The 26,720-nt window shown below is 47.2% G+C and overlaps 1 protein-coding gene across 1 annotated transcript in view; it reads left to right on the top strand.

The window, feature by feature from the left end:
- The first annotated feature begins 18 nt into the window (after positions 1 to 18).
- The window catches only part of TBC1D9 (TBC1 domain family member 9), a 63,558-nt gene continuing 36,856 nt past the window's right edge, over positions 19 to 26,720 (top strand). The window contains exons 1-2 of the mRNA XM_068154038.1: positions 19 to 428; positions 20,467 to 20,577. Coding sequence (XP_068010139.1) covers positions 302 to 428; positions 20,467 to 20,577 — 238 coding nt within the window. The 5' untranslated portion in view covers positions 19 to 301. The remainder of the gene's footprint in view (positions 429 to 20,466; positions 20,578 to 26,720) is intronic.

Below are 26,720 nucleotides of genomic sequence, written 5' to 3'. Positions count from 1 at the left end.
GGTGGCGGGGCCGGGGCCGGGCCGGGCCGGGCCGGGCGCTGATGTCACTGCTGCCCTCGGCGCTGCAGCGGGTGTTGCCGGGGCCGCCCCTCCGCGCCCGGCAGTGGGCGGGCCGGCGGCGGGAACCGAGGGGAGTATGAGGCTGCCGCCCCTCCGTCCTGCGCCCGCCGGTGCCCGCGGGGCTGCGCCGTCCGCCGCGGCGGCCGGGCATGGTGGCGTCTGATGCGGACGGTGCGTGCGTGAGTCATCGCGCCCCGCAGGCAAGCAGCTGGCCGGGCCGGCCTTTGTCTGCGCCGGGAGCATGTGGGTGAACCCCGAGGAGGTGCTGCTGGCGAACGCTCTGTGGGTGACGGAGCGGGCCAACCCCTACTTCATTCTCCAGAGGAGGAAGGGGCACGGAGGCGATGGCGGCGGCGGGGGACTGGCCGGTAAGGCGCGGCGGCGGTGGCCGGGGTCCCGGGGAGGACAGGGCGGGGCCGCGCTTCACGGCGACTCCTCAGCGGCTGCCCCGGGGTGGCGGTGGGTCCCTGGTGGCCGGGCGGGATAACGGCTTTCGGGACCCGTGCCGGGAGGGAGCACGGTGTCCCCAATGGGCCGAGGGCGGCGGCTCGGCTCATGCCTCGCACGGTACGGTGCGACGGCGGCGGGGCCTTGGGCGCCTGCTTGGCAGCCAGGTGCTAGGCTGCGCGGAACACGCCGAGCTTTCCCCGAGGGTTTGCGCACCGTGAAAGCCTTCTGCGGGTGGCCACGGCTGTGCGATGCCTTCGTACATCAGGGTGTGACTTGCTCAGGTCCACGGAGGATTATCTAGGAGATCTAGCACATGTGTCAGATAAGAGTAAGTTGCAATTCACAAACGCCTACCGTGGGAGCACGTTTGCTTTGGATTCTCTGCATTCTTCAGGATGCCCTTGTTAATTACGTTCCCTGAATGCTTTGTTGTCGTCTTCTGCTAACTGGAGACCCTTTCGTAGATGCTTGGGTCATAGGCGTCCTGGTCGCTGTAATACTGTGCGTACAGAGCTGTCAAGACCTTTCATGGTGCATAGGCAACATACATGCGCTTCTGTGAAGTTGGGCTTACAGAACCCGATGGTGTTACCACTGGTCCTGAATTGGCAGAAAATAGTCCAAATCATGCTCTGAAAAGCTGTGGTTTCTTCCTTACGCCACTAGTTCTTCAGGTTAATCAAATAAACATTCGGACTACATCTGTATTTGGTTCCAGGTCCTGTGCGTGTTTACCAAGAGATAAGTGTTTCTTCAGCTTTTGAATGCTCTGTGGACTTGTCAACAATTCTTAATCTAAACTAACACGCCACTGTAAAGTGTGTTTTGATGTAGGCTCTCGAGATCTTGAGTCATCTTTAGTGTTGTGTGTGGATAAACCACCTCATTCTTGCATGGGAAGTGACCAGCAGCCACTCCACACTGGCTGTGGATTAAAAAAGACAGTAATAATTTGTGGTCTATCTTTTGAGTTGTGGACAGTGCAGCAAATCTAGAAAAAGCTTGGCTTGGCCTCAAAAGTTCTCCCCTGCTGTATTTACTGAGAAGTCTGTTACAGGCTATCCTTTGATGGTTTACCTCACCGACCTCTTCAGGATTTCTTCTTCTACCTTACCTTAGGTGGTCTACCAGGCATTCTGGTGCTTTTCTGACTTGGTTAGCTTTGAATTAGAGACTGTTTGGGATCCTCAAAGCCAAACATTTCTGGGTTGTTAGGGAAACGTTTTGAACATTTGGGTGTTTCTCTTCAACTCGTTTGCACGGTGCGTGCACGTCTAAGCCGCCTTGTATGTATCGCAGTCTGTGTGATGGTACAGCGGTGCAGATGGAGAGATCGCTTCTGAAGATCTAGCCCTTGCCTGAGAGAAGGGTTTATAAACGTGCATGCACTCTTCCGTATTTTTTGGTGAAGGTCAGACAAGCCAGCAGGGTTTAGTTCAGAATGCAGAAGTAGTTCTGTCTTCGTTTCTGCCTTTGTCTTCCCCCTTGGAATTTATGTTTTTGTGCACCGTGGCCATTATTCAGCGCAGTCTGCGTAGCAAATGTGATTTAGAGTGCACCACTGTTGTGTGTATTTTGAAAACTGCCTTTCCATGGGTCTTTTATTAGTGTCTGTGCTTTGCCTGGATTTGCACCTCCATTGGAGGTAGTAGCTAGAAAGTAAGCTGAATGATTTTTTAGGAGTTTTGTTTGTTTGCATGGGGAAGGGCTTGGAAAAAAAGTTGTAGCTTTTTCCCCAGTGTGTTGCCAAAATCGTAACAAAGCAAACACCCATTGCTAGCAGGCAGAAAGTTAGTTCTGGAATGACTTGCAGGGCCATATTTTAACACATAAGGTTTTGGCACAGTGATTACCATAAGGTGGGAGAAGAAAAAAAAGGGATATTGAGTGTCCAGGCCACTCACAGCTTGGTAGGCACAGTAATAAGTGGAACTTGTGATTATTAGTTTTTCATTCAAATACTGGAAGTTGACACTGGTTATTCTAACAGCTGTGGGCTGCCCATTGAGGGCCAAGGTAGGTGAAGGAAGCCAATGGATTGTTCTTCATAGGTAAGACTGGTTTAGAAGTAAGGTGTTGAGTGATCTAGCTGATCCTGAGGGTTTGGAATAAATACATCAGGAGGGTCAACAGGATCCTCATTTGCAATAGTGATAGCAGGTAGGGTGACCCAGTGGAGAGTTCTGTGGGTGGTAGCCTCCACCTCTGGCATAGGAGCTGTATCTTTAACTGGTTGAAAGCAAAGAAACAGAAAAAAGGAACCTTTTGTCTTTGGGTGCTTGTTGTTCTTTTAACTTTGGAGATGGTTTGGTTTGGGGTTTGTTGGTTTGGGGTGGTTTGGGTTTTTTTGTTTCGTGGGTGGTGGGGGTTGTGTGTTTGTTGTTTTTGTTTGGGGGGGTTGTTGTTGTTTTGTTTGGTTAATTTCTTGTTCTGTAGTGACACGATGCTGGGATTTGCTCAGATGTCATCTAAAAGCTTACCCACTTGTGAATGGTTGCTCGATGGGAAACCAGATTCTGTGTCCTTGAAGCTGACTAGAAATACTGTGTGCAAGATTTTTTTCACTGTGGTGGGAGTGGTCTGAATTTATGTATGCAAGAGAGGATGTAAATACAGCTGTCACTTTTGTGTGTGTGTGTGATCTATCTCCTGCTGACTTGTACTCCCTCATTATTGACTCTCAAAGTCATTTGTCTTAAACTGTAAAATGATAATTGACTTTCACATTGATGAGACTACTGTGGGTTTGATGTTATGAGGTGACCTCACTATGTAACTTAAGTGATGGTTGGGCAGCAAGGAGAATTGATTCTCTGGCACTAACCTCAAATTTAAGTTTGCTGTGGAACTAATCAGTGAGCAGCCTGAACATAAGCATAATGTCCTTCTCTCCACCTGCAAACAACTTTAATTGGGGTCACACTGTAATTCAGTTGTGATGGCTTGCCTGAAGGAAGAGATCCAGTACTTGCCCCTGGGTGAATGGGAATGAGAGGTTGGAAGACTGGGGACAGACCTCTTCAGGCAGTGCTGTGACTGTGAAAGTGTGGGTGAAGGCGGCTGATCACTCTCACGGTGGATGCCAGGGTCTCTGTTACCTGTCCTGTGGACAGAGGTTACCATCACCAGGGCAGAAGGCTGGATCTTTTAGGTCTTTCAACACATCTCAGTCATACAGAAAGTAGTTTACAGAGCCTTGGAGGTGAGTGAAAGTTTCATAGTTTCATTCAGGGTTGGAAGGGACCACAAGGATCATCTAGTTCCACCCCCCCTGCCATGGGCAGGGACACCCCACACTAGATCAGGCTGCCCAGAGCCTCATCCAGCCTGGGCTTAAACACCCCCAGGGACGGGGCCTCGACCACCTCCCTGGACAACACATTCCAGGCTTTTACCACTCTCATGGTGAAGAACTTCCTCCTCACATCTAGCCTGAATCTCCCCACCTCCAGCTTCATTCCATTCCCCCTAGTCCTATCACTCCCTGAGATCCTGAGAAGTCCTTCCCCAGCCTTCCTGTAGCCCCCTTCAGATACTGGAAGGCCACAATGAGGTCACCTCGGAGCCTTCTCTTCTGCAGACTGAACAGCCCAACTCCTTCAGTCTGTCCTCATAGGAGAGGTGCTCCAGCCCTCTGATCATCCTTGTGGCCCTTCTCTGGACACCTTCCAGCATTTCCACATCCCTCTTGTAATAGGGGCTCCAGAACTGGACACAGTACTCCAGGTGGGGTCTCACCAGGGCTGAGTAGAGCAGGAGAATCACCTCCCTCGACCTGCTGGCCACACTTCTCCTGATGCAGCCCAGGATCTGATTGGCTTTGCGGGCTGCAAGTGCACATTGAGAGCTCATGTTGAGCTTTTTGTCCACCAGCACCCCCAAGTCTTGGTAAGTCTTGGTGGCTTTGTTGAAGCAGAAGAGCAGTGCTCCTGTTACCTGTTCTCTGTGTAGCAACCTGTTGTAGGAAAAGGAGTATCAGTCACTGGGGAGTGGGTGAAAAATCAGCCCTTCTGCACTGATTCTCTCCTCTTGGCCTGGATTTATACAACTTGGTTGAGCATAGAAAGCCCACTTCTTTAAATGCTTGTTTGGGCATGAGAGACATTTCCTGCACTTGGTTACAATTCAGTATTAAACCAGCTAGAAGCTTGGTGATCTTCATGCTACGTGTGAGGGCAGTGCCTAATTAGAGAGTCTCTGCTAACAAAATGTATCTGATTTAATAGCTGAAGAGATGCAGCTTTCCAGCTAAGCAGTGTGGATCCTTGTTTACACTGAATGATGGCATGAACTCTCTTAAACGATTGTATCTGTGTCACTACCAGTCACATCAATGCTGCTTCCTTTTGTAAGCATGTCTTAATTGGAGAGTTGTTAGGGGCTTGGTTTTCTTTTTCTAACTAAAGGCAAAAGGGAAAGACTTGGAAATTGGGATTTGGCTTGGCTTTTCCTAGCTGTTCTGCAAACTGGCATTATCTTGCACCACTGCATTAATCTTCCAGGGCAAGACCAAGAAATGTACTTTTCTGCTTTGAAAGTATTTGATGATTGAGCTTTCCCCATAATGAAGTTGTTTCATGCCTTGCACATAATGCTGTGCCTGTATTTTGCTTCTGTGTGACCCTCACTCTGGAGTTTCATCTTCCTTTTGCTCACAAACAGGGTAAAAAAGTCTTTTCTTTCCTCTTAGTGCTCTCAGAGGTGCTGGGTGTATTTAACCCTTGCTCCTTCACACTGATTCTGCTTTCTCCACATCAGCTCTTTCCCCTGGGCAGCCTGGTGGTTTGGCTTGTCTGAAATGCTACTTCTCCACAAGTATCCAATGTGTTACACGGCAGCCTGCATCAGCTGAAGCAGAGGCATTTTGAGAGAACAGGATCCCAGATCTCTCCTGTAGTGATAGGACTAGGGGGAATGCAGCAGAACTAGAAGTGGGTAGGTTCTGATTGGATGTTAGGAAGAAATTCTTTACCATGAAGGTGGTGAGAGACTGGAACAGGTTGCCCAGGGGGGTGGTAGAAGCCTCATCCCTGGAGGTTTTTAAAGCCAGGCTGGATGAGGCTCAGAGCAACCTGATGTAGTGTGAGGTATCCCTGCCTCTGGCAGGGGGGTTGGAACTGGATAGTCCTTGGGGTCCCTTCCGACCCTGACAATTCTATGATTTGGGTGCTGTGCCCTGTGGACAATAGATCTAAGGACCTTGAACACTTCATTAAGTTTATAAATGATGAAAATGCTCTTGGATCTGTACTATGCAGTCTATCTTGTATCCCAGTACAGAAAATTGGCTAAAAAAAAAATGCCTGACTGCTTTCTGCTGCACTGTGGTAACGCTTGCCCAACTCCTGTTTGGAAACAACATTGCAAGAAATTAGCACAGCTAATAGTTGAAGGGCAGAGTGATGTATTCGCTGGGAGCTTACAGGAAGAGGTGGAGGGTGTGGTAGATCACCTTGTGACTGCTGTGCTGCTTCTGTATGTGTTCCTTTGTGTGTGGAGATGAAAATCCAAGTAATTTTGAACCCCTAAGTAAGTTAGTTTGCAAGAACTGTGTTCTAGGAGTGATGTATTTTGCAGATAGAGCATTTATGCTTACTGCAGGGACAGTGCAAGATGGTGAAAGGTTCAGTAGGAGCCTGTAGTAGATTTCCATTCAAGAGATGTGTGTCCAGGGTTGAACTGCTATTTGACTCTCCAAATTGACTTGCCAATCTTTCTGTTGAATTCCCAGATGACTTCATGGGTGCTCAACAGGAAGGTGTCTCATTTCCTTCCTTAGTGACAGGACTAGAGGAAATGGTTTCAAGCTGCACCAGGGGTAGTTTAGGCTGGATGTTAGGAAATATTTCTTCATTGCAAGGGTTATCCAACACTGGAATGGTCTGCCCAGGGCAGTAGTGGAGCCACTGTCCCTGGAGGAGTTGAAGCAGTGTGTGGATCTGCGGCTTAGGGGCATGGTTTAGTGTTGACCCTTCAGCACTGGGTCAAGGGCTGGACTGGTTGATCATTGAGGTCTCTTCCAACTGGATATATTCTGTGCTTCTCTTGATCTCTGGTTATAATAATAAACCAGGTTGGAAGAGACCTTCAAGATCATTGCTTCCGACCCATCAACCATTCCAACCCACCTAAACAACTAACCCATGGCACCAAGCACGCCTTCAAGTCTCCTCCTGAACACCTCCAGTGATGGTGACCCATCCACCTCCCTGGGCAGCACATTCCAATGGGCAATCACTCTCTCTGTATAGAACTTCTTCCTCACCTCCAGCCTAAACCTCCCCTGGTGCAGCCTGAGACTGTGTCCTCTTGTTCTGGTACTGGCTGCCTGGGAGAAGAGACCAACATCCACCTGTCTACAACAGGTAGTTGGAGAGAGCAATAAGGTCACCCCTGAGCCTCCTCCTCTCCAGGCTAAGCAACCCCAGCTCCCTCAGTCTCTCCTCATAGGGCTTGTGTTCCAAAACCCGTTCACACAGGTGATGCAGTTTGCACAGATAGTGCCTGAGAGGTTGCTTGGTGTAGCTCCTGATGTCTGTTCTATAATGCTTCTCGGTCAAAGGCCTTCCTTGCTGTTGTCTTTTACACCTTGAGCAATCATAGCATCAATAAGGTTGGAAAAGACCTCAAAGATCCTCAAGTCCAGCCTGAACGGGACCTATCAAGGCTCCTGAGCTGTCAGTTGCTATGTTTGCCTTCTGACATAATGCTATTGCTTGACACATGGAGTTCAGGGATGCCCTTCTATTTCTCCTGACTCCTGTTTGTGTAAAACCCTGCTGAAAAAGTCACACAGTATAGTAAGCAATAAATGTCTAGGCCTTTTAGTAATTTGCTGCATTATCCCCCAGAGTTTGTACTGCTTACAGTGCTGGTGGTGTGGTCCCACGCTGCAACATCTACAGAAGGTGGAACTTCACCTCAGTTTCCATCACTCCACCGTTCAGCTGTAACCTATTCTTGCAGGGATGTGTGTTTCACAGAGCTTTGGGCCCTTGGCAGTGTCAGCTGGGTTAAGCAAGGTTCCACGAGATGTGCTGCTACATGTTCTCAAAGGCTTTTGACAGTTAAGGAAAACATTTGTATTTTCACATGATTGTGCTTGTAAATATTTGCTATAGGCAGAATCCATTCAGTTTTCTGTATCTCCCCAGGGTTTGTGACCTCTGCTTTATTTATCCTCCAGGGTATCACGCTGTGTGTGGCTTTTCCCTGTAACAGACAGGAGTTGTTGCTGCCATTCACTTTGCTAAATGTAGAAAGGGCTGTAAGCATTTGACTGAAATCTTGTTTCACTTTGGCTCTTAGATCACTAATCAAGCTTCTGATGGCTGCTCAATGGTGATATTCAGTAATCTACGTTTGCATTTTGCTGTCAAATTGGTGCTGGGACAGGCTTAGGCTCTGGAGGACTTCTTAGAAGGCTTTCCATTTCTTTTTGAAGCAAATAAGTATTGTCTAGATCTGCTGGCTTTTCTCTTTCCTAAAGATTCCAGGTAGGAATGCATGAATTCCTACATCAGCAGCAGTCTTCGTTTCAGCTGCTAAGTTCTTCATGTGCTTTTGGTTCTTTCCTCCCAGTCCTGCCTTCTGCTTCCCTTATTGCGGGCTGGATGAGGCTTTGGCCAGCCTGATCTAGTGTAGGGTGTCCCTGCCCATGGCAGGGTGGTTGGAACTAGATGATCCTTGTGGTCCCTTTCAACCCTGAATGAAACTATGAAACTATGAAAACTATGAAACTATTGGTCAAAGTTTTGGGGATTTTCTGTTCAGCATCATTCCTTTCCCTGCTAAAATGCCTCCTCTGATAGTCTATTGAAGCCTGATCTGTCAGCAGGTATTCAGTCAGAACAGTTAGAGTTTGAATATTACTTTTTTTCAGAGACTATTGCTTCTCTTCAGATTTAACTTGTATTTGCCCATGCTTTGCTTCAGGGCTGTTCCTTAATTTGAGCTGAATCTCCTGTGCACCTTTCAGTTCTCGATTCTTACCACTGATTTCGTTGGGTGGATTCAGTTTGCAGTTGTCTGGTTTAGTTTAGCAGTGCTGGTGGTTGGCTTTTGCTTTGTTTTTCAGTTGCACGTACTCACTTGGTTTGTTCTTCTCATTTTACATAGTCTCTCTGAATCTGGTGTTGGTGCAGATGTAGTGTGGCTCTTGGATGCAATCTGTTTTATTTGCTTAACCTCCTCTGAGAGAATGGGATACTTAAAAAGAATTTGTTTTGAGGGGAATTCAGTGACTTCCCTGTTGGTTGGGTCAGTGAGACCTGAGCATGCCTTTCCTGAATGGTTTTGGTTTGTGCTGTTTGGTTAATTTGGGTTTTTTTACAAACTTATGTGCAAACTTTCCTATCATAGAATGGTCCAGGTCAGATGGGACCTCCTAAAGTCATCCAGTCCGACCTCCCTGCAGTCAGGAGGGACATCCCCAACCAGACCAGGCTGCTCAGGGCTTCATTGAGCCTCACCTTGAATATCTCCAGGGAAGGGACCTCAACCACCTCCCTGGGCAACCTGTTCCAGTGTTCCTATCTTGAAGGAACTTAACTCCATCTGTATCCTTCCTGTTTCTCAATCGTTTCTTAGTCTGGTGTGACTGACATGTAATGGAAAATGTATTTTCTCCAGGAGCGTGAGATTCTTTGTTTGGGGTTTGGTGCCAATAGCAATTTCCTATTGTGTTGTAAAGCCCTCATGTACTTTTAACTGTGTAGCATGTCTTGTTGATGATGTGCAGCTCTACTCTTTCCTGCTTCTGCTAGGCTTTTATTTCAGGTCAAGTCTCATGGGTTTGCTTCTGGGAACTTACTGTTTGCATGCATTATTGTGCGAGTTTCTGCACCTGGACATTTCATCACCTGCAAAGTGGGCATCAGTGAGAACAAAAGCTGTTCCTCTGCTCTGTGTGTATCTCTAGGTAGTGACAGAGATTGTACTGTGCATTGTGGTTTCCTCTCTGTGGGAAACAGCCAAGTTTTACCACCCTAAAACACTTGAAATGTTGCTTAGCAGATAACACTGCCCAATGTGATTACAATGTGATTAGAAGTTACAGAAAGATCTACAAGCTGAAAGTCTAAACCTAGTCAGGTTTTGGGTTGAGACAGAGGTTTTTGCAGGGATGGTCATGAATTGTTTGGAGGCCTTGACAAGCGCTGTGGTAGACCCCCCAGTCGCTAATCACTTTTCAATGAAGATACTTGGCAGATAATCTAATTAAATCACAAGTGTTAAACTTGAAGGGCAGGTGATAGATGAGTTCTTCGTTACTGCTTTATCATGCAGCAGCCGAACTAGATCATCACGGGGGCCTTTCCTGAGCTTTTTGTGATTTTAAAGATGAGTGCTTAGATTTCCAGCGTTCCCTCATTTGTATTCATCAGCCCGAGGACAGAAAATGCGAGGACTGTTTTTTGCTGCTCGTCTTGCTCAGTGGCAGTAGAGTGACAGTGCTTCCTCAGTCAGTTGTTTTGCTGAATGTGGTTGAAAACTCCTGTGCAAAGGAAGCTGCAGCTGGGTAAATCACAGTATCACCAAAGTTGGAAGAGACCTCAAAGATCAAGTCCAACCTGTCACCACAGACCTCATGACTAGACCATGGCACCAAGTGCCACGTCCAGTCCCCTCTTGAACACCTCCAGGGATGGTGACTCCACCACCTCCCTGGGCAGCACATTCCAATGACGAATTACTCTCTCTGTGAAGAACTTTCTCCTCCCCTCCAGCCTAAACTTCCCCTGGTGCAGCTTGAGACTGTGTCCTCTTGTTCTGCTGCTGGTTGCCTGGGAGAAGAGACCAGCCCCCACCTGGCTACAACCTCCCTTCAGGTAGTTGTAGACAGCAATAAGGTCTCCCCTGAGCCTCCTCTTCTCCAGGCTAAGCAACCCCAGCTCCCTCAGCCTCTCCTCACAGGGCTGTGCTCAAGGCCTCTCCCCAGCCTCGTTGCCCTTCTCTGGACACGTTCAAGAGTCTCAATGTCCTTCTTAAACTGAGGGGCCCAGAACTGGGCACAGGACTCAAGCTGTGGCCTAACCAATGCAGAGTACAGGGGCACAATGACTTCCCTGCTCCTGCTGGTCACACTATTCTTGATGCATGCCAGGATGCCATTGGCCACCTTAGCCACCTGGGCACACTGCTGGCTCATGTTCAGCTGCTGTCAATCAGCACCCCCAGGTCCCTTTGTTTGGCAGCTCTCCAGCCACTCTGACCCCAGCCTGTAGCTCTGCATGGGGTTGTTGTGGCCGAAGTGCAGCACCTGGCACTTGGACTTGTTGAATGCCATCATGTTGGACTCTGCCCATCTGTCCAGTCGGTTGAGGTCCCTCTGCAGAGCCCTTCTGCCCTCAACATCTGCTCCCAACTTGGTGTCATCTGCAAATTTGCTGATGACTGACTCAATCCCCTCATCCAGATCATTAATGAAGAAGACTTGGATCCTAGGCCTTCATTTCAGGGGAAGAATTTGTGTTTCTTGATGCCACATTATGTACCCATGGAAGCCAATGCTGTGTAACCCACATGGTAAGAGAATTATCAAGTAAGTGTTCAGAGGTCATTTTGCTTTTGTTTGTGTGAACAAACAGCATATAGACCCACAGCTGTAGAGACCTTCATGAAGTTCCACAAGTGTTGTGCTCACAATGAGGAGGTTACTTTCATACTCCTGTGGTTACTATTCCCAGGATTTTAAGTTTAAGGTTGCAGTTGTTCTTGAGGGTTGTATAATATTTACCATTCATTTAGGCTCCCATGAAATTAAATCCTTTTTAAAGGATTTGCCCATAGCATTCCCCATGGAATTCAGAGTGTTGCTCCAGGTTGAGTTTTGACAGGTAGTTGGACAACCTCATTCTGTAATAACCAAATGAGAGAGCAAATCACAGGGTGCTTTCCCAGAAGTCAGCTGACCTCCACAAGCAGGTCCTTTGGATGTGTCAGGTGTATGACTGGAACTCATTCTATGTCCACCTTGCTTCAGTGGAGAGAGAAGGTGTCATTAGCACACTTCATGGGGAACTGTTTGAGCAGCGTGTGTTTCATTCAGGGCTGGAATGTTACAGTGCCTGTCTGGAAAAATTCTGGCTGATGACACATGTGACATGGCAGCTTTTCCTGGCTGTGGCACTGAGCTCCTACACAGCTAGGCTGCTGACATCCATGGGACTGCTTGAGTGATAGCTCATGAGCGTGGCTCCAAGGCTCACAGTCTGACCTGTATTTCATAGTGTCATAGTATCATTCAGGGTTGGAAGGGACCACAAGGATCATCTAGTTCCAACCCCCCTGCCATGGGCAGGGACACCCCACACTAGATCAGGCTGCCCAGAGCCTCATCCAGCCTGGGCTTAAACACCTCCAGGGACAGGGCCTCAACCACCTCCCTGGACAACCCATTCCAGGGCTTCACCACTCTCATGGGGAAGAACCTCCTCCTCACATCCAGCCTGAATCTCCCCACCTCCAGCTTCATTCCATTCCCCCTAGTCCTATCACTCCCTGAGATCCTGAGAAGTCCCTCTCCAGCCTTCCTGTAGGCCCCCTTCAGATACTGGAAGGCCACAATGAGGTCACCTCGGAGCCTTCTCTTCTCCAGACTGAACAGCCCCAACTCCTTCAGTCTGTCCTCATAGGAGAGGTGCTCCCTTGGAGGGTATACTTCTGTATTTGCTCTATGTGCTATCAAGATGTGTATTGTTTGTTTAGACATTTTAGAGATGAAAGTCTCCTGACAGAAGGTGTCTTGAGAGACTGTCAGGCTGTGTAGATTACATTAGCATAGAGCTGGGAGAAGGATGTGGCAGGGCAGGGCTTGACTCTCAGCAGCCAGGTGACTTAACAACACATACTTGTTATCTGAAGATTGCCCCTGGGTGGCAGGATTAGGCACAACAGCTTCAGTGTCCTCCTTCCAGCTCCAGGCAAGGTTTGATGCAAGTGGCCTGTGACACTGAAAATGGATGTATCACAGGTCACTGGTGTGTGCTGAAAGCATCTCGAGTCTGAGGACTGTATGGTTAAAGCTGAATGGGAAGTGTCACTGATGCTGTCCTGAGGTTTTTGATAGTGTTTGCTCTGCAGCAAAGCCATGGATGCTGGCAGTTTTTAAGTGTCTGAAGTGTCATTGCTTATTATCATTCATAAACAGCAAATAAATTTGCTTTGGTGTTGTAATAAGGTATGCTAGAGACAATGTGTAATCCAGGTCTTCACTCCTGACTATGTAATCCAATTTAGTTTGAGAACCTTGGCTATTTTAGCAGGTGAAAACACCACAGGCTCACCAACATAATCATGAGATTGCTGTCAAGGGGGGCTGTAGAAAGATGATAAGTATTTGATCTTTGTGTGTGTTTTACTTAAAGCATGATTTTTTTGGTAAAAGAGGCTTCCTGTTTGTCAGCAAGACAATCCCTTTTGGTTACAGAATCACAGAATGTTAAGGGCTAGAAAGGACCTCAAAAGATCATCTAGTCCAACCCCCCTTTAAAAAACAACAGTAGAATAGAATAGAATAAACCAGGTTGGAAGAGACCTTCGAGATTGAGTCCAACCTTTCATCCAACACCATCTAATCAACTAAACCATGGCACCAAGCACCCCAGCCAGTCTCTTCCTAAACATCTCCAGTGATGGTGACTTCACTACCTCCCTGGGCAGCACAATCTAAGGGGCAATCTCTCATTCTATGAAGAACTTCTTCCTAACACCCAGGCTAAACCTCCCCTGGTGCAGCTTGAGACTGTGTCCTCTTGTTCTGGTGCTGGTTGCCTGGGAGACTGAGACTCCCCTGAGCCTCCTCTTCTCCAGAATAAGCAACTCCAGCTCCCTCAGCCTCTCCTCACAGGGCTGTGCTCCAAACCCCTCCCCAGCTTTATTGCCCTTCCCTGGACACCTTCCAGTAACTCAGCATCTTTCCTAAACTGAGGGCCCCAGAACTGGACACAGGACTTAAGGTGTAATTAGTAGTTTGCAGTAATTAGTGGTTTGCAGAGAAACTTGCAAATTCTTGTGAAAGGTAAAAATTAATCACTACTTATCTTTTAAAAGAAAGAAGGGCAAATATTCCTGTGACAAAGATCTGTGCCATAGACACCCAAATAGCTGCAAATGTTGTGACTTGCTGTAGGTATTTGAGGCTGTGCACTCTTAAGTGGGTGGCTGTTCAGTGGTGGTAACCTACAGTGTGTCAAGTTGATTGTACTGTAGGTCATACCTTGATTTCATTATCTTTTGTGAGCTGGAACTGGAGGATATTTAAGTTCCCTTTCAACTCAAACCATTCTATGATAAGCTATCTGGAATGTTGTTCTTCAAAGAGCAGTGGTGCTTGAAAGAGTCTTAACTGGCTGAATCAGTTGGCTTAGTTTTCAGGTCAAGATGACCTACCTGCCTTTCTGGAAAATACCCTTTGCTCAGCTAGAAATCATTTGGCTTAAAGGTGGGGTGTGTTATGTGGGACATCAGGCTTCAGGTGGTCATACTCAGAGCAAAAAACAGCTTGAAAATTGATTGTCAATGTAAAGATGCAAGTGCTTCATAATTCATGAATTCAGACTGCCAATCTGAATATCCTTTGTGGTTGTAGGCTCCCTCTCCAGCTTACACCTAAATGAGGCACAGTGGTCAGGCATGTAAAATGTAGTGTGGTTTCTTCCTTCAGCATCAGCTGCATCAAGTCACTGAACCCCTTTCCAGTAACACCCTCTAGTGCATTGCGTGTCCTTCCAGTAACAGGATTGAAGAGCAATTACCTAGGTCTCCTAGCCTGGGTCTTTGTATTCCTCAGTTTCAGATATTCCATTTTGCTCTTTTTCCTCTGCTAATGCCTGTATCTTACAGAAAAGAAAGGGAATATTAAGCCTTTTTCTGCCCATTTGCTGTGGAATTCAGGTTTGCAGAAGAGGAAGCTGACTTGATTCACAAAGTTGTATCAAACAAAGCGGAGGCATCGTCCTCCCTTTGCTCTAGATGTTTGACCTGTGTCTGCTGATTTGTGTTGGAAGGGACCTTAAGGATCATCTAGTTCCAGCCCCTTGCCATGGGCAGGGACACCTTCCATTAGATCAGGTCACTCAAGGCCTCATCCAGCCTGGCCTCGATATGGTGCTTGAGTGCCTTCAAGATCAGTGCTCTCAGCAGTTAACCAGCTGCTAATCCCACAGGTTTTAATATGCTTTAGACCTTTGCTTATGAAAACTGCTCACTTGAACAAGGCCTTGCAGATTTAGCACTCTTACACTGGAAATTCCTTCCCTTTTATTTTCACTGTGTAGTCAGAGACCTGATGAAATAGTGGGGGGGAAAACTGCAATCGGTATAGTTGGATGATCTGATGCCTGGCTCTGGCCCAAGGCCTTGTCTGAGGAATATGACTCTTTGTTGTCAGCTCTGTTTCTATAGAAACTTTTAGTTATTTTTTTTAAGTTAATCTCCAAAGGTCCTTGCTATATGAAGAATTAATGAACAGTATTAAAATAAATGGCTTGGTAAAAATGCTCTTTAAAACGTGGAGGCATTTCTACATGACCATAATCAAAGAGAGAATCAGTCTGAACTGCTGTGGTTTCATTCTGGTTGCATCACGTGTTTGAATTGCCAAAAAGAAAGTGCCAAACAACCAAAAAAAAAACCCACCCCAACACTGACCTGCAATGCAAAATGGGACAATACCCTTATGAAAGACAGCAGTCAGGGTAGTTCATAGTCAGTCAGGGTTGGAAGGGACCACAAGGATCATCTAGTTCCAACCCCCCTGCCATGGGCAGGGACACCTCACACTAGAGCAGGCTGGCCAGAGCCTCATCCAGCCTGCTCTTAAACACCTTCAGGGACGGGGCCTCAACCACCTCCCTGGACAACCCATTCCAGGGCTTCACCACTCTCATGGGGAAGAACTTCCTCCTCACATCCAGCCTGAATCTCCCCACCTCCAACTTCATTCCATTCCCCCTAGTCCTATCACTCCCTGAGATCCTGAGAAGTCCTTCCCCAGCCTTCTTGTAGCCCCCTTCAGATACTGGAAGGCCACAATGAGGTTACCTCGGAGCCTTCTCCTTTCCAGACTGAACAGCCTCAACTCCTTCAGTCTGTCCTCATAGGAGAGGTGCTCCAGCCCTCTGATCATCTTCCTGGCCCTTCTCTGGACACCTTCCAGCACCTCCAGATCCCTCTTGTAATAGGGGCTCCAGTACTCCAGGTGGGATCTCACCAGAGCTGAGTAGAGGGGGAGAATCACCTCCCTTGACCTGCTGGCCACACTTCTCCTGATGCAGCCCAGGATCTGATTGGCTTTCGGGGCTGCAAGTGCACATTGAGAGCTCCTGTTGAGCTTCTCCTCCACCAGCACCCCCAAGTCTCTCTCCTCAGGGGTGCTTTCCAGCCAGTCCCTGCCCAGCCTGGATTTGTGCCTAGGATTGCCTCGACCCAGATGCAGGACCCTGCACTTGGTCTTGTTGACCCTCATGAGGTTGGCTTGTGCCCACCTCTCCAGCCTGTGAAGGTCCCTCTGGATGGCCTCCCTTCCCTCCAGCGTGTCTGCTGCACCACACAGCTTGGTGTCATCAGCAAACTTGCAGGATTGCAAAAGTAAATATTAATTTGCTTCAGTGTATGTAAGAAGACATTAATTGTTTTTTTTTCACTATCACATGTCCTCTATCAAAACAGCTGTTTCATCCCTGGAGGTGTTCAAGAGAGGATTGGACGTGGCACTTGGTGCCATGGTTTAGTCATGAGGTCTGTGGTGACAGGTTGGACTTGATGATCTTTGAGGTCTCTTCCAACCTTGGTGATTCTGTGATACAAGTAACATTTTACTGACAGGCTGTCCATTGCAGTTATCCTGGTCACTAGGCTTTGAATTTCCATGGGGTCTTCTGGAGCTGTGTGAATGTTCTCCCTTTAACCTCAGTGCGTGGGCCCTTCTGCCTGCTGCTGTTGCTGAAAAGGCACTGGGCAACTCCTACTTTCTGCATCAGTTTAAAAGTTTTCTTTCTCTTCCTTCCTTCTCTCCAGCCTGCTGTTCCAGTGCTGGCTGGTCTCTTTTCAGTTTGGTTTGTTGGGGTGGCTGTTGGTTTTGTTTGGTTTTTGTAGTGCTCTCCACGTTTCTGGAATGCACTGCTGTGTCTTGCCTTGCTTCTGTTTGGTGGCACTGGGGATATTCCTCTCCTCTCTGTGGGTGAAGCTTAGTCACAATTTCTGTGACTTGAAAATACTGAAGAGGGTTTAACCAGTCACCTTGGGCAGAGGAATTGTAAGAAATGAATTATTGACAGTGAGGTTGGTGAGACACTGAACAGGCTGCCCAGGAGGGTCATGGGTACTCCATGTTGAATGAGGCCTTGAGTGACCTGATCTAATGGGAGGTGTCCCTGCCCGTAATAGAGGGGTTGGAACTAGATGATCTTTAGGTCCCTTCCAATCCAAACTATTCTATGAATCTATAAATCTCTCATATGTTTGGGAGAAAGAAGTAGGATGGGAAGCTCCTCTTAGCTTGATGTTGCTGCACGAGTCAGTAGGTTTGTTCTCCTTGACCCTATCTGTGTATCCCAGTTTTGATAGCTGCAATATCCTGCTAGAACTAATGGCAGAATTGGTTGGCAGGGCCACCCACACAGCAGCAGATCTGGAAATACAGCAGGAGGAATGAAACAAGCATATTTTAAAAGATTACAGGGGCTTAACAGTGTATCTGTACCTCAGAGAAGATTGCATTTGGCCAGCATACAACTTCTTTGAGCTATTACATCATGCCTGTTGCACATTTAGTACTGTCAGTGGGCATGTGAAGCTGCAAAGCATGAAAAAGCTTTGGTGTAAGCTCTGCTACACGTTTGCAGCAAACTCAGATGATTAATGCAGCATAGTATCTGCCTTGGTGTGCACCCTAGCTGAGCAGTTCTCTTGGGCTCACTAGCAGCTTTAAGCAGTTGAGGGTCTGGTACTTTCTGAACCAGGGCCATATTGCTTTTGTGAAGCTAGAATTGGGAGTGTGTTTAACAGAAAAAAGGGATTTAAAGGCTCATTATAACTTACTTCAGTCTCCTGAGTTTGAAAGGGGTCAAGCTGTATGTATCTGGGAGTGTTGGTGGAGGACTGATCAGAGGCAGCTGGTGGGTGTACACCAGTAGTAGATGAGATGAGGGTTGTTAGTAAGAACAACTAAAGCTAGTTAGACTAATGAGCATTGGGATATTTTGCATTAACACTTCATGTTCCTATCCTGTTATCTGCTCTATCAATGCTTACTGATACCCTGTTGTCATGTTCAGATTTGTTGCTCAAGTGTTTCAGATTCTTGGATTAAAAAGTGGCTATTGAAGTGTCAGGCAGGAAGAGAATACCTTTGATCTGGCCTGTGAAGATCTGTATAAAATAAAAGTTCTGGGCCCCTCAGTTTAGGAAAGATGTTGAGTTGCTGGAATGTGTCCAGAGAAGGGCAACAAAGCTGGGGAGGGGTTTGGAGCACAGCCCTGTGAGGAGAGGCTGAAGGAGCTGGGGTTGCTTAGCCTGGAGAAGAGGAGGCTCAGGGCAGACCTTATTGCTGTCTACAACTACCCGAAGGGAGGTTGTAGCCAGGTGGAGGTTGGTCTCTTCTCCCAGGCAAGCAGCACCAGAACAAGAGGACACAGTCTCAAGCTGCAGCAGGGGAGGTTTAGTCTGGATGTTAGGAAGAAGTTTTTCACAGAGAGAGAGATTGGCCATTGGAATGGGCTGCCCAGGGAGGTGGTGGAGTCACCATCATTGGAGGTGTTTAGGAAGAGACTGGATGGGGTGCTTGGTGCCATGGCTTAGTTGATTAGATGGTGTTAGGTGATAGGTTGGACTTGATAATCCCACAGGTCTTTTCCAACCTGGTTAATTCTATTCTATTCTATTTGCAAAACCAGCACATGCCAAAAAATACAAATAGCAAACACAGAATAGGGTAAGTCAGTGAGAGGTGGGGGATTTCCCAGTATCAGTTTCCATTCACATTTAAGGGATCTACTAAGGTAGGAAGTAGGTAGCACTTTTATATCTGTGATGAAGAAAGCAAATCTGAAAGAAGAACAGCAGTGGAAGAAGTCTTCTCTACCAGTGCAGAATGGGGAACTAATAAAACTGTGACAGTAAAAGATGAAATCAACTGCTTGAATGAAGAGGATTTTGAAGAGGAGTGTTTTAAAATAGCTTTTTTGGGTGCATACAGTTGATTTCAGCTCTTAAAAAAACAACCAACCCAAGTTCTACTCCAGTAAATATTTGCAGAAGAGGTCTTGCAAAGCTCCTCTCCTTTCAGTATTTGAGTTTGCTGAGAACTTCAACATGAAAATGTAAATCTCTCATCTCTGCAGAGGAGAGGAAAGCTCTTGGTGGAGGTGAAAAGGGAGAAGTCTTTTAAAAATAAATAGGACTTCTGGTAGGAGAGAATTTGGGGGCTGGGGGTTTGTGTTGTGTGCCACCTCTTGTAAAAATAGAAGCTAGATTTTTGTGGAAATCCAGTAAGGAATTGATGGTGGCATTTGGTATGCAGCTGTTGATGGCCCCCCTCAGCAGCAAGGAATTTTCAAAGCTGCTTGAGGAGAACAATATGGCTTTGTCTTTCCTCAGTATCCTGTTAGGTATTTTGATCCTTCCTACACTAAGGAGTCAGACCTTTAAGCAGCATAATTATTTTTCCTGGAAGTCTTAGCTTTTCCTAGCTGACACTTGAGTTTTGAACCTTTTTGGTGTGCATTGCCTGGAGTTTTTTAGTGGTGTAGTGTGCGCTTCCTGGGCTGCAACGGTATGTGAAGCACAGGAGAGAACCCAATAGCTTTTAAATGTGGTTTTATGAACCAGCTACCTTCTGCTTTGCTTCAATTCATAGTATCATAGAATCAGTCAGGGTTGGAAGGGACCACAAGGATCATCTAGTTCCAACCCCCCTGCCATGGGCAGGGACACCTCACACTAGAGCAGGCTGGCCAGAGCCTCATCCAGCCTGGGCTTAAACACCTCCAGGGACAGGGCCTCGACCACCTCCCTGGACAACCCATTCCAGGGCTTCACCACTCTCATGGGGAAGAACTTCCTCCTCACATCCAGCCTGAGTCTCCCCACCTCCAGCTTCATTCCATTCCCCCTAGTCCTATCACTACCTGACATCCTGAGAAGTCCCTCCCCAGCCCTCCTGTAGGCCCCCTTCAGATACTGGAAGGCCACAATGAGGTCACCTCAGAGCCTTCTCTTCTGCAGACTGAACAGCCCCAACTCCTTCAGTCTGTCCTCATAGGAGAGGTGCTCCAGCCCTCTGATCATCCCTGTGGTTCTTCTCTGGACACCTTCCAGCACCTCCATATCCCTCTTGTAATAGGGGCTCCAGAACTGGATGCAGTACTCCAGGTGGGGTCTCACCAGAGCTGAGCAGAGGGGGAGGATCACCTCCCTCGACCTGCTGGCCACACTTCTCCTGATGCAGCCCAGGATCTGATTGGATTTCGGGGCTGCAAGTGCACACTGAGAGCTCCTGTTGAGCTTCTCCTCCACCAGCACCCCAAGTCTCTCTCCTCAGGGCTGCTTTCCAGCCAGTCACTGCCCAGCCTGGATTTGTGCCTGGGATTGCCCTGACCCAGATGCAGTATGTTGCACTTGGTCTTGTTGACCCTCATGAGGTTGGCTTGTGGCCACCTCTCCAGCCTGTGAAGGTCCCTCTGGATGGCCTCCCTTCCCTCCAGTGTGTCATCTGCCTTTGTGCCAGAATTGATGTTTATTTGGGAGTTGAAGCCTTGTAAATTGCCTCAACAGAGGAAAACCTTCGGTTTCCACATCTTTACAGCGTGAGGCAGCAAGTGCGGGGATGATGAGTGCGTAGATCTGCGTTTAGCTGCAGCAGGTGAAATGGGGGGGGAGGGGCCACAGAGCCCTCTCCTGTTGGGTTTTGGGTGAGCCATTACTGTGTATTCATCAGAATTTCCTGTTCCATAGGTCTCCTTGTGGGTACTCTTGATGTCGTGTTGGACTCCAGTGCCAGAGTGGCACCGTATCGAATCCTCTATCAAGCACCGGACTCCTTGGTCTATTGGACTATTGCCTGTGGTAAGGACAAACATACTGACGTGTGCATTTTTGTTCTTCCTGGATACTGTGCTGCATAACTAATAGGGCATCCTGCTTGCTGAGCACAGTCATTTCAGGACAAATAAATGGGTCAGGATGCAAACCTGCTCTAATGGTTAAGTTAAAAAGCTTCTGAGCTTCTAATATTCACACCTCGAATAGTGGACGCGTGTGCATGTGTTAGGCACAAGGAGTAAAAGCAGAAATGGCCATGGAGCAGGGACAGAAGCCTCCCAAAGGTGTTCCCAGATAAGCAGTCTAGTATCCATCCTTCTTCTTTGCTTGTTCTTCATGCCTACAGCTCAGTGCTGCAGTGCTTCCAAAGTGCAGCAATATTGGATGATTGGTATCTCTGAAGAGTATGGTGGGAGGAGCCACCAGGTAATAGCTCCCAAAATCCCCAGAGGAGGCACCTGGCTTCCCTTGGAGTGGAAACTGGGAGGATTGTGCAACCCCAGCTCTCTCCTGAAGCGCTGAATATAGAATCATAGAATCAACGAGACTTCAAAGATCATCAAGTCCAACCTGCCATGGCACCAAGTGCCACGTCCAGTCCCATCTTGAACACCTCCAGGGTTGGTGACTCCACCACCTCCCTGGGCAGCACATTCCAATGTCTAACAACTCTCTCAGTGAAGAACTCCTCACCTCGAGCCTAGACCTCCCCTGGTGCAGCTTGAGACTGTGTCCTCTCATCCTGATGCTGGGTGCCTGGGAGAAGAGACCAACTCCCTCCTGGCCACAACCTCCCTTCAGGTAGTTGTAGAGGGCAATAAGGTCTCCCCTGAGCCTCCTCTTCTCCAGGCTAAACAACCCCAACTCCCTCAGCCTCTCCTTGTAGGGCTTGTGCTCGAGGCCTCTCCCCAGCCTTGTTGCCCTTCTCTGGACACGTTCAAGAGTCTCAATGTCCTTCTTAAATTGAGGGCCCCGGAACTGGACACAGGACTCAAGGTGTGGCCTAACCAGTGCAGAGTACAGGTGCACAATGACCTCCCTGTGGGTATGGCATTTCCTGGATAGTGAGCTCAGCCTCCCCTAGGACAAATACTGTGTTGATGCCAGGGGTGACCACCTCCTGGACATCTATTTCAGACAGTGTGTTGTCCTTCTAAATATGAGGTACTTGGGAATTCAGCAAAAATGTAGCTAGGTTAGAGTGTGTTCTTGCATAAGTTTTGGCCTTCAGGGCTCAAGCTTTGGCAGCTCTAACTGCTAGACTGTTTCTTCTGCCATTGTAATGGTTGGTGAAGTCAATGAAGCTGATATTTTGGTACATTAAGTAAGATTTTTTGCTTGCATCAGATCCTGTAAATAGTAATGCTGTTCCTGTGATCAGCAAAACCCAGTATGTAGTTAGTCTTTGGTTGTGTTCGCTGGCTCTGAGAATAGTGTCTGAAGCTGAATGTGGAAGGTTGGGGTTCTTTAGCCTTGATTGGCCAAGCTTGTAAGCTCAGATCCTGAGCTTGATAACATTGTTTTTCAGCCTTAGCAAATGGAAACTTGTGAATGCAGTTTCCATAGCTCTGAAGTTTTTTAGGCAGCAGCCAGAATTCTGTTCTCTTGAAAGAGAATGGAGAAAAAGGACAAATGAGAACAGCGTGCAAGCTCCTTCACAGACTGGGAACTCCCAGCACCCCCAGTGCTGCCTGGCATTCAAAAGTACTGCCTCATGAAGCTGCAGACTCCTGACCTAACAGTGCCCTGTCACCTGTGCCCATTCTCCCAAGAATATTTGTCATATTTTAGATGACTTTGCCTCCTGAGAAGTCACAGAATCACAGAATTGTTTTAGTTGGAAAAGACCTCGAAGATCATCGAGTCCAACCTTTGACTTAAGGCCACCATAGCCACTAAACCATGTCCCAAAGTGCTATGTCCACACATTTCCTGGACACCTTCAGGGATGGTGTGAAGAACTAAAACCAGTCCAGGTGTCTGAACATGAGCCAGCAGTGTGCCCAGGTGGCTGAGAAAGCCAATGGTATCCTGGCCTGAATCAGAAATAGTGTGGCCAGCAGGAGCAGGGAAGTCATTGTGCCCCTGTACTCAGCACTGCTTAGGCCACAGCTTGAGTCCTGTGTCTAGTTCTGGGCCTCTCAATTTAAGAAGCATATTAAGAACGAGGCTGGAGAGAGGCCTTGAGCACAAGCCCTGTGAGGAGGGGCTGAGGGGGGTGGGGTTGCTTAGCCTGGAGAAGAGGAGGCTCAGGGGAGACTTTATTGCTGTCTACAACTACCTGAAGGGAGGTTGTAGCCAGGTGGGGTTTGGTCTCTTCTCCCAGGAACTGAGCACCAGCACAAGAGGACACAGTCTCAAGCTGTGCCAGGGGAGGTTTAGGTTCGAGGTGAGGAGGAAGTTCTTCCCAGAAAGGGGGGGAAGAGAAGAGGAATGGTTGAAGGTTTGCCATAGATCTGATAATTTTAGCAGTTCCAGTTTGGCTCTATTCATAGACTCGTGGAATGGCAGGGGTTGGAAGCACATGATTTACGTCTGACAAAGGTGATAGCAAAGCTGTACCATCTTCTGCATCGCAAGGGGAAGGTTTTTAATAGCTCCTCTGAGCACAAGTATTTCTGGCTACTTTTGATGGTATCAGACCTGGAAGAAGGCAGTGATTTAAACAGCTTTTTCTTTTTCCCCTACACTTACTAGTACCAACTCACTGAGTATTTTAAAATCCTGATAATTTGCCCTTAGTGACAGCTGAGAGTAGCAACAAATATTAATGAATCTGTCAGTATCATGAAGGTTGTTTCCAAAGCCTCATTTAACTGCTTGCTTTTTACTGTCAGCTACTCTGCTGTGACCATAAGTAAAGCTGCCTCACATGGCAGCTTTCCATGGCTCTCGGGCATGAGGAAGAAGGGCAAAAGTAGTTGCCAGGATGCATATTTACCCACTCCTTACGCACAAGCAGAGGTAGCTGCAAAGTGCACTACAATCCCCTCTTTCTTTCATCCAAATGTCATGGCACAGCAATTAGTAACCCCTCTCTTTTCCCAAAACTTGAGGGCACAGATTTTCTTGGCTGTTTGCAGACTCCCTTCCAAATAAAAGACTCATAGAATCATAGCATTGTTTGGGTATGGAAAAGCCCTCTGAGATCATTGAGTCCAACCATCACCCTAACACCACCGGGGCTATTAAATCACTTTCCCCAAGTGCCATGTTCTCTCAAAGTAGTTGTTTCTTCCAAGACACTCAGACTGCAAACACATTCAGAAATGAATTTTTAAGACTTTGAAAGTAGGCCACTTGACTATTTGAGTGCATTTTCAGGTCTTTTTGCATGACACCTAAAGACAATTACTACAATTTTATACTCACAGTGTGTGTCTGTGGACAACCAGGGCCACAAAAGTGAAGGCAGAAGAGTTATGGCCCCAGAATAAACAGATCATAGAATCATCATAGAAGTGTCAGGGCTGGAAGAGACCTCAAGGATCAATTAGTTCCAACCTCCCTGCCATGGGCAGGGACACCTCACACTACATCAGGCTGCTCACAGCCACATCCAGCCTGGCCTTAAAAACCTCCAGGGATGAGGCTTCCACCACCTCCCTGGGCAACCTCTGCCAGTGTCTCACCACCCTCATGGGGAAGAACTTCTTCCTAACATCCAATCTGAATCTCCCCACTTCTAGTTTTCCTCCATTCCCCCCAGTCCTATTCACTACCTGACACCCTAAAAAGTCCCTCCCCAGCTTTCCTGTAGCCCCCTTAAAATACTGGAAGGCCACAATGAGGTCTCCTCAGAGCCTTCTGCTCTCCAGACTGAGCAGCCCCAACTCTCTCTCTGTCTCTCCATATATCACACATGTATAAATGTGCTGCTGCTGCTGACCTGAGAGGTTTGTTTCCTTCCTGTGACACTTACTGCAGGGTTTATGTGGAAATGCAGGGCTCTGTTTTGCATTTAAGCTGGTTGTAATGAACACGCTCTTCAATTATGAATCTTGCCCTGATTGAAATTGCTAAAGTGCTTAATGTATGTATCTGTGCTTCCATTTTGTGGGGTGATCTTATTTTTAATCTCCTCATATATACTTGGTTGATTGGCTTAATAATTCTTGTTAAATTATAAGGCTGCATTAGCTTGGTCTCATCACCTGAGGGGGAATAGCCTGGCTCTCCCTGTAGGGAGCTAAAGATTTTAGAGAGAGCAAATTATTTCTCTGTGCAACCTTGAAGCTGAGCAGCCTTGTGTTGCCTAAGGCTCTGCACTGTGGTGGGTTTATGAATTTGCAGCTAAAGCAATTCCTTCTGAATGGATCAAGGGCTGTTACCATTATACAGGTTTCTGAGGGATTTGGCTGCATTTAGCTCTGCAGCTCTGATTTGTTCTGCATCGTGCAGCTGGCCCTCCCTATTCCCCAGACACAAACTGCTGGTTATTTGGTACTTGTAATCTCTTAGTTTTACAGATATTTGTCTAATTCTCCTCTGCTTTCCATAAAATAATAATAACCTCTGCCTTCAGGAAGTGACTGCCCAGAGTGACAGGAAGGAATGTGGTTGTGTCCTGGTTCATGCATGCTCCATGACACTTGGCCTTGTTCTGCATGAGGCTACTTTGAGGGTAAAAAACAATCAAAGGGGGGGTTGCTTGCACTAAAATGACTTTTTAAGTTATGCTTAGACCTCAGATTTGTTCATGAGTCACTTTGGATGTGAATTGGGGGGGTATTAACTCTGCTGACCTAGGCTGTGTTAGGATGCTTGCTGGTAGGTCTGAGGTTTTATAGCTCCGTAAAGGAGGCTGGTGCACTGTTGTCTTGGAGATGTCACAGGAGCTGTCACTGGAAAGATGTCACTGGTAACATTTCAAGAACAATTTTAAGCATGTTAGTATTGGAATGGTCCAGTAATCCACAATGATGTGTGTGATCAGCCTTGCATACTGTAATAGCCCTTCTGTGTCCTCTCAGTGTCCTTCCCGAGTCTGCTAGTGCTCAGTTCAGTGGGGAAAATGATGATATGTGCAAACTCTGCTGGAAAATGAACAGCTTGGTTTAGGTCCTTCCCCACCTGTAAAACCAGTCATTCCTTCTATGGCTTTGTGTGTTTTTTCAGGTACAGAACCATTGCTGTAAGGTTGTGTGGTAACTAATTATATGCATCACCGTGTATGCACTATATGTATTTTCACACAAGTTTCTACATCTGTACTTCATAGAATCATCATAGAATTGGCAGGGTTGGAAGGGACCTCAAGGACCATCCAGTTCCAATCCCCCTGCCATGGACTGGGACACAAGGGATACCATTTCAGCCATGGAGCACAGCATAAGCTGAGCATATCATCTAAAGAAGGGGAAGCAGTGATTAGTAGCCTTCTGCATGCATTGTAGCCTTTTTACCTTTTATTTCCTGCTGGTCTTGAGGGCTTTTTGTTCCCCAAAAAATGCAGTGGTTTAACTGTAATTCCTTCTTTTTCCCCCCCTTCCTTGAGAGTTTTATCTAAATGGTCAATGATGGCAAAATGGTGAATGCTTCTCATATGCTCAGATAGGCAAAGACTTGCCAGCAGCAGAGAGAAAACAGACCTGTACCTTAAAACATAGCAGCAAAAGTGTGTGGGTTTGTTTTCTTTAATCCTGAGTGAATAAAGCAAAGAGAAAGATCTAGGCTGTCATGATAAATTGATGAGGACTGAGGTGTGGGTTTTGGCCTGATTGCTCGATCTGCTGTAGATGAGACTGGGGGAGTAAACAGTGAGACAGTGGAGACAAAAAGCAATGGAAACAATGAGATGGATTGTTACAGGCTGAAAATAATCAAGTAAAGCTGTGTCATAAGAAGTGATGAAAGATAATTGATGAACTGCAAACAAGAGAGAGAGAGATTTGAGCAGCAGTTCATCGTGGTAGTGTTGTCTGCACTGCATGTCACTGTTCTTGTAGAGGAGCAATTTTTCTTGTGGCAGTCTAGTCTTGTATTTCATCATTGCTCTTTACAGCAGTTTAAAAGCCAAATTAGTCTTCAGACCACCTTCTGAGTTCCAGAAAGGCCTGGTTGCATCCAGTAGTTTTAAGGAGAAGCAGCACTGGTAATCATTTGTGGTTCTTGAAGCATCGGTTCCATGTGCAGGCTCTTCTGCAACATGATTTGTGTCTCCATGC

Source organism: Melanerpes formicivorus, unplaced genomic scaffold (assembly GCF_026170545.1).
Source record: "Melanerpes formicivorus ecotype bairdi unplaced genomic scaffold, bMelFor1.0.p_v2 SCAF_27, whole genome shotgun sequence".
NCBI lineage: Eukaryota > Metazoa > Chordata > Aves > Piciformes > Picidae > Melanerpes > Melanerpes formicivorus.
Note: the sequence above shows the minus strand (reverse complement) of the source record. Positions and strands in the feature narration are given on the sequence as shown.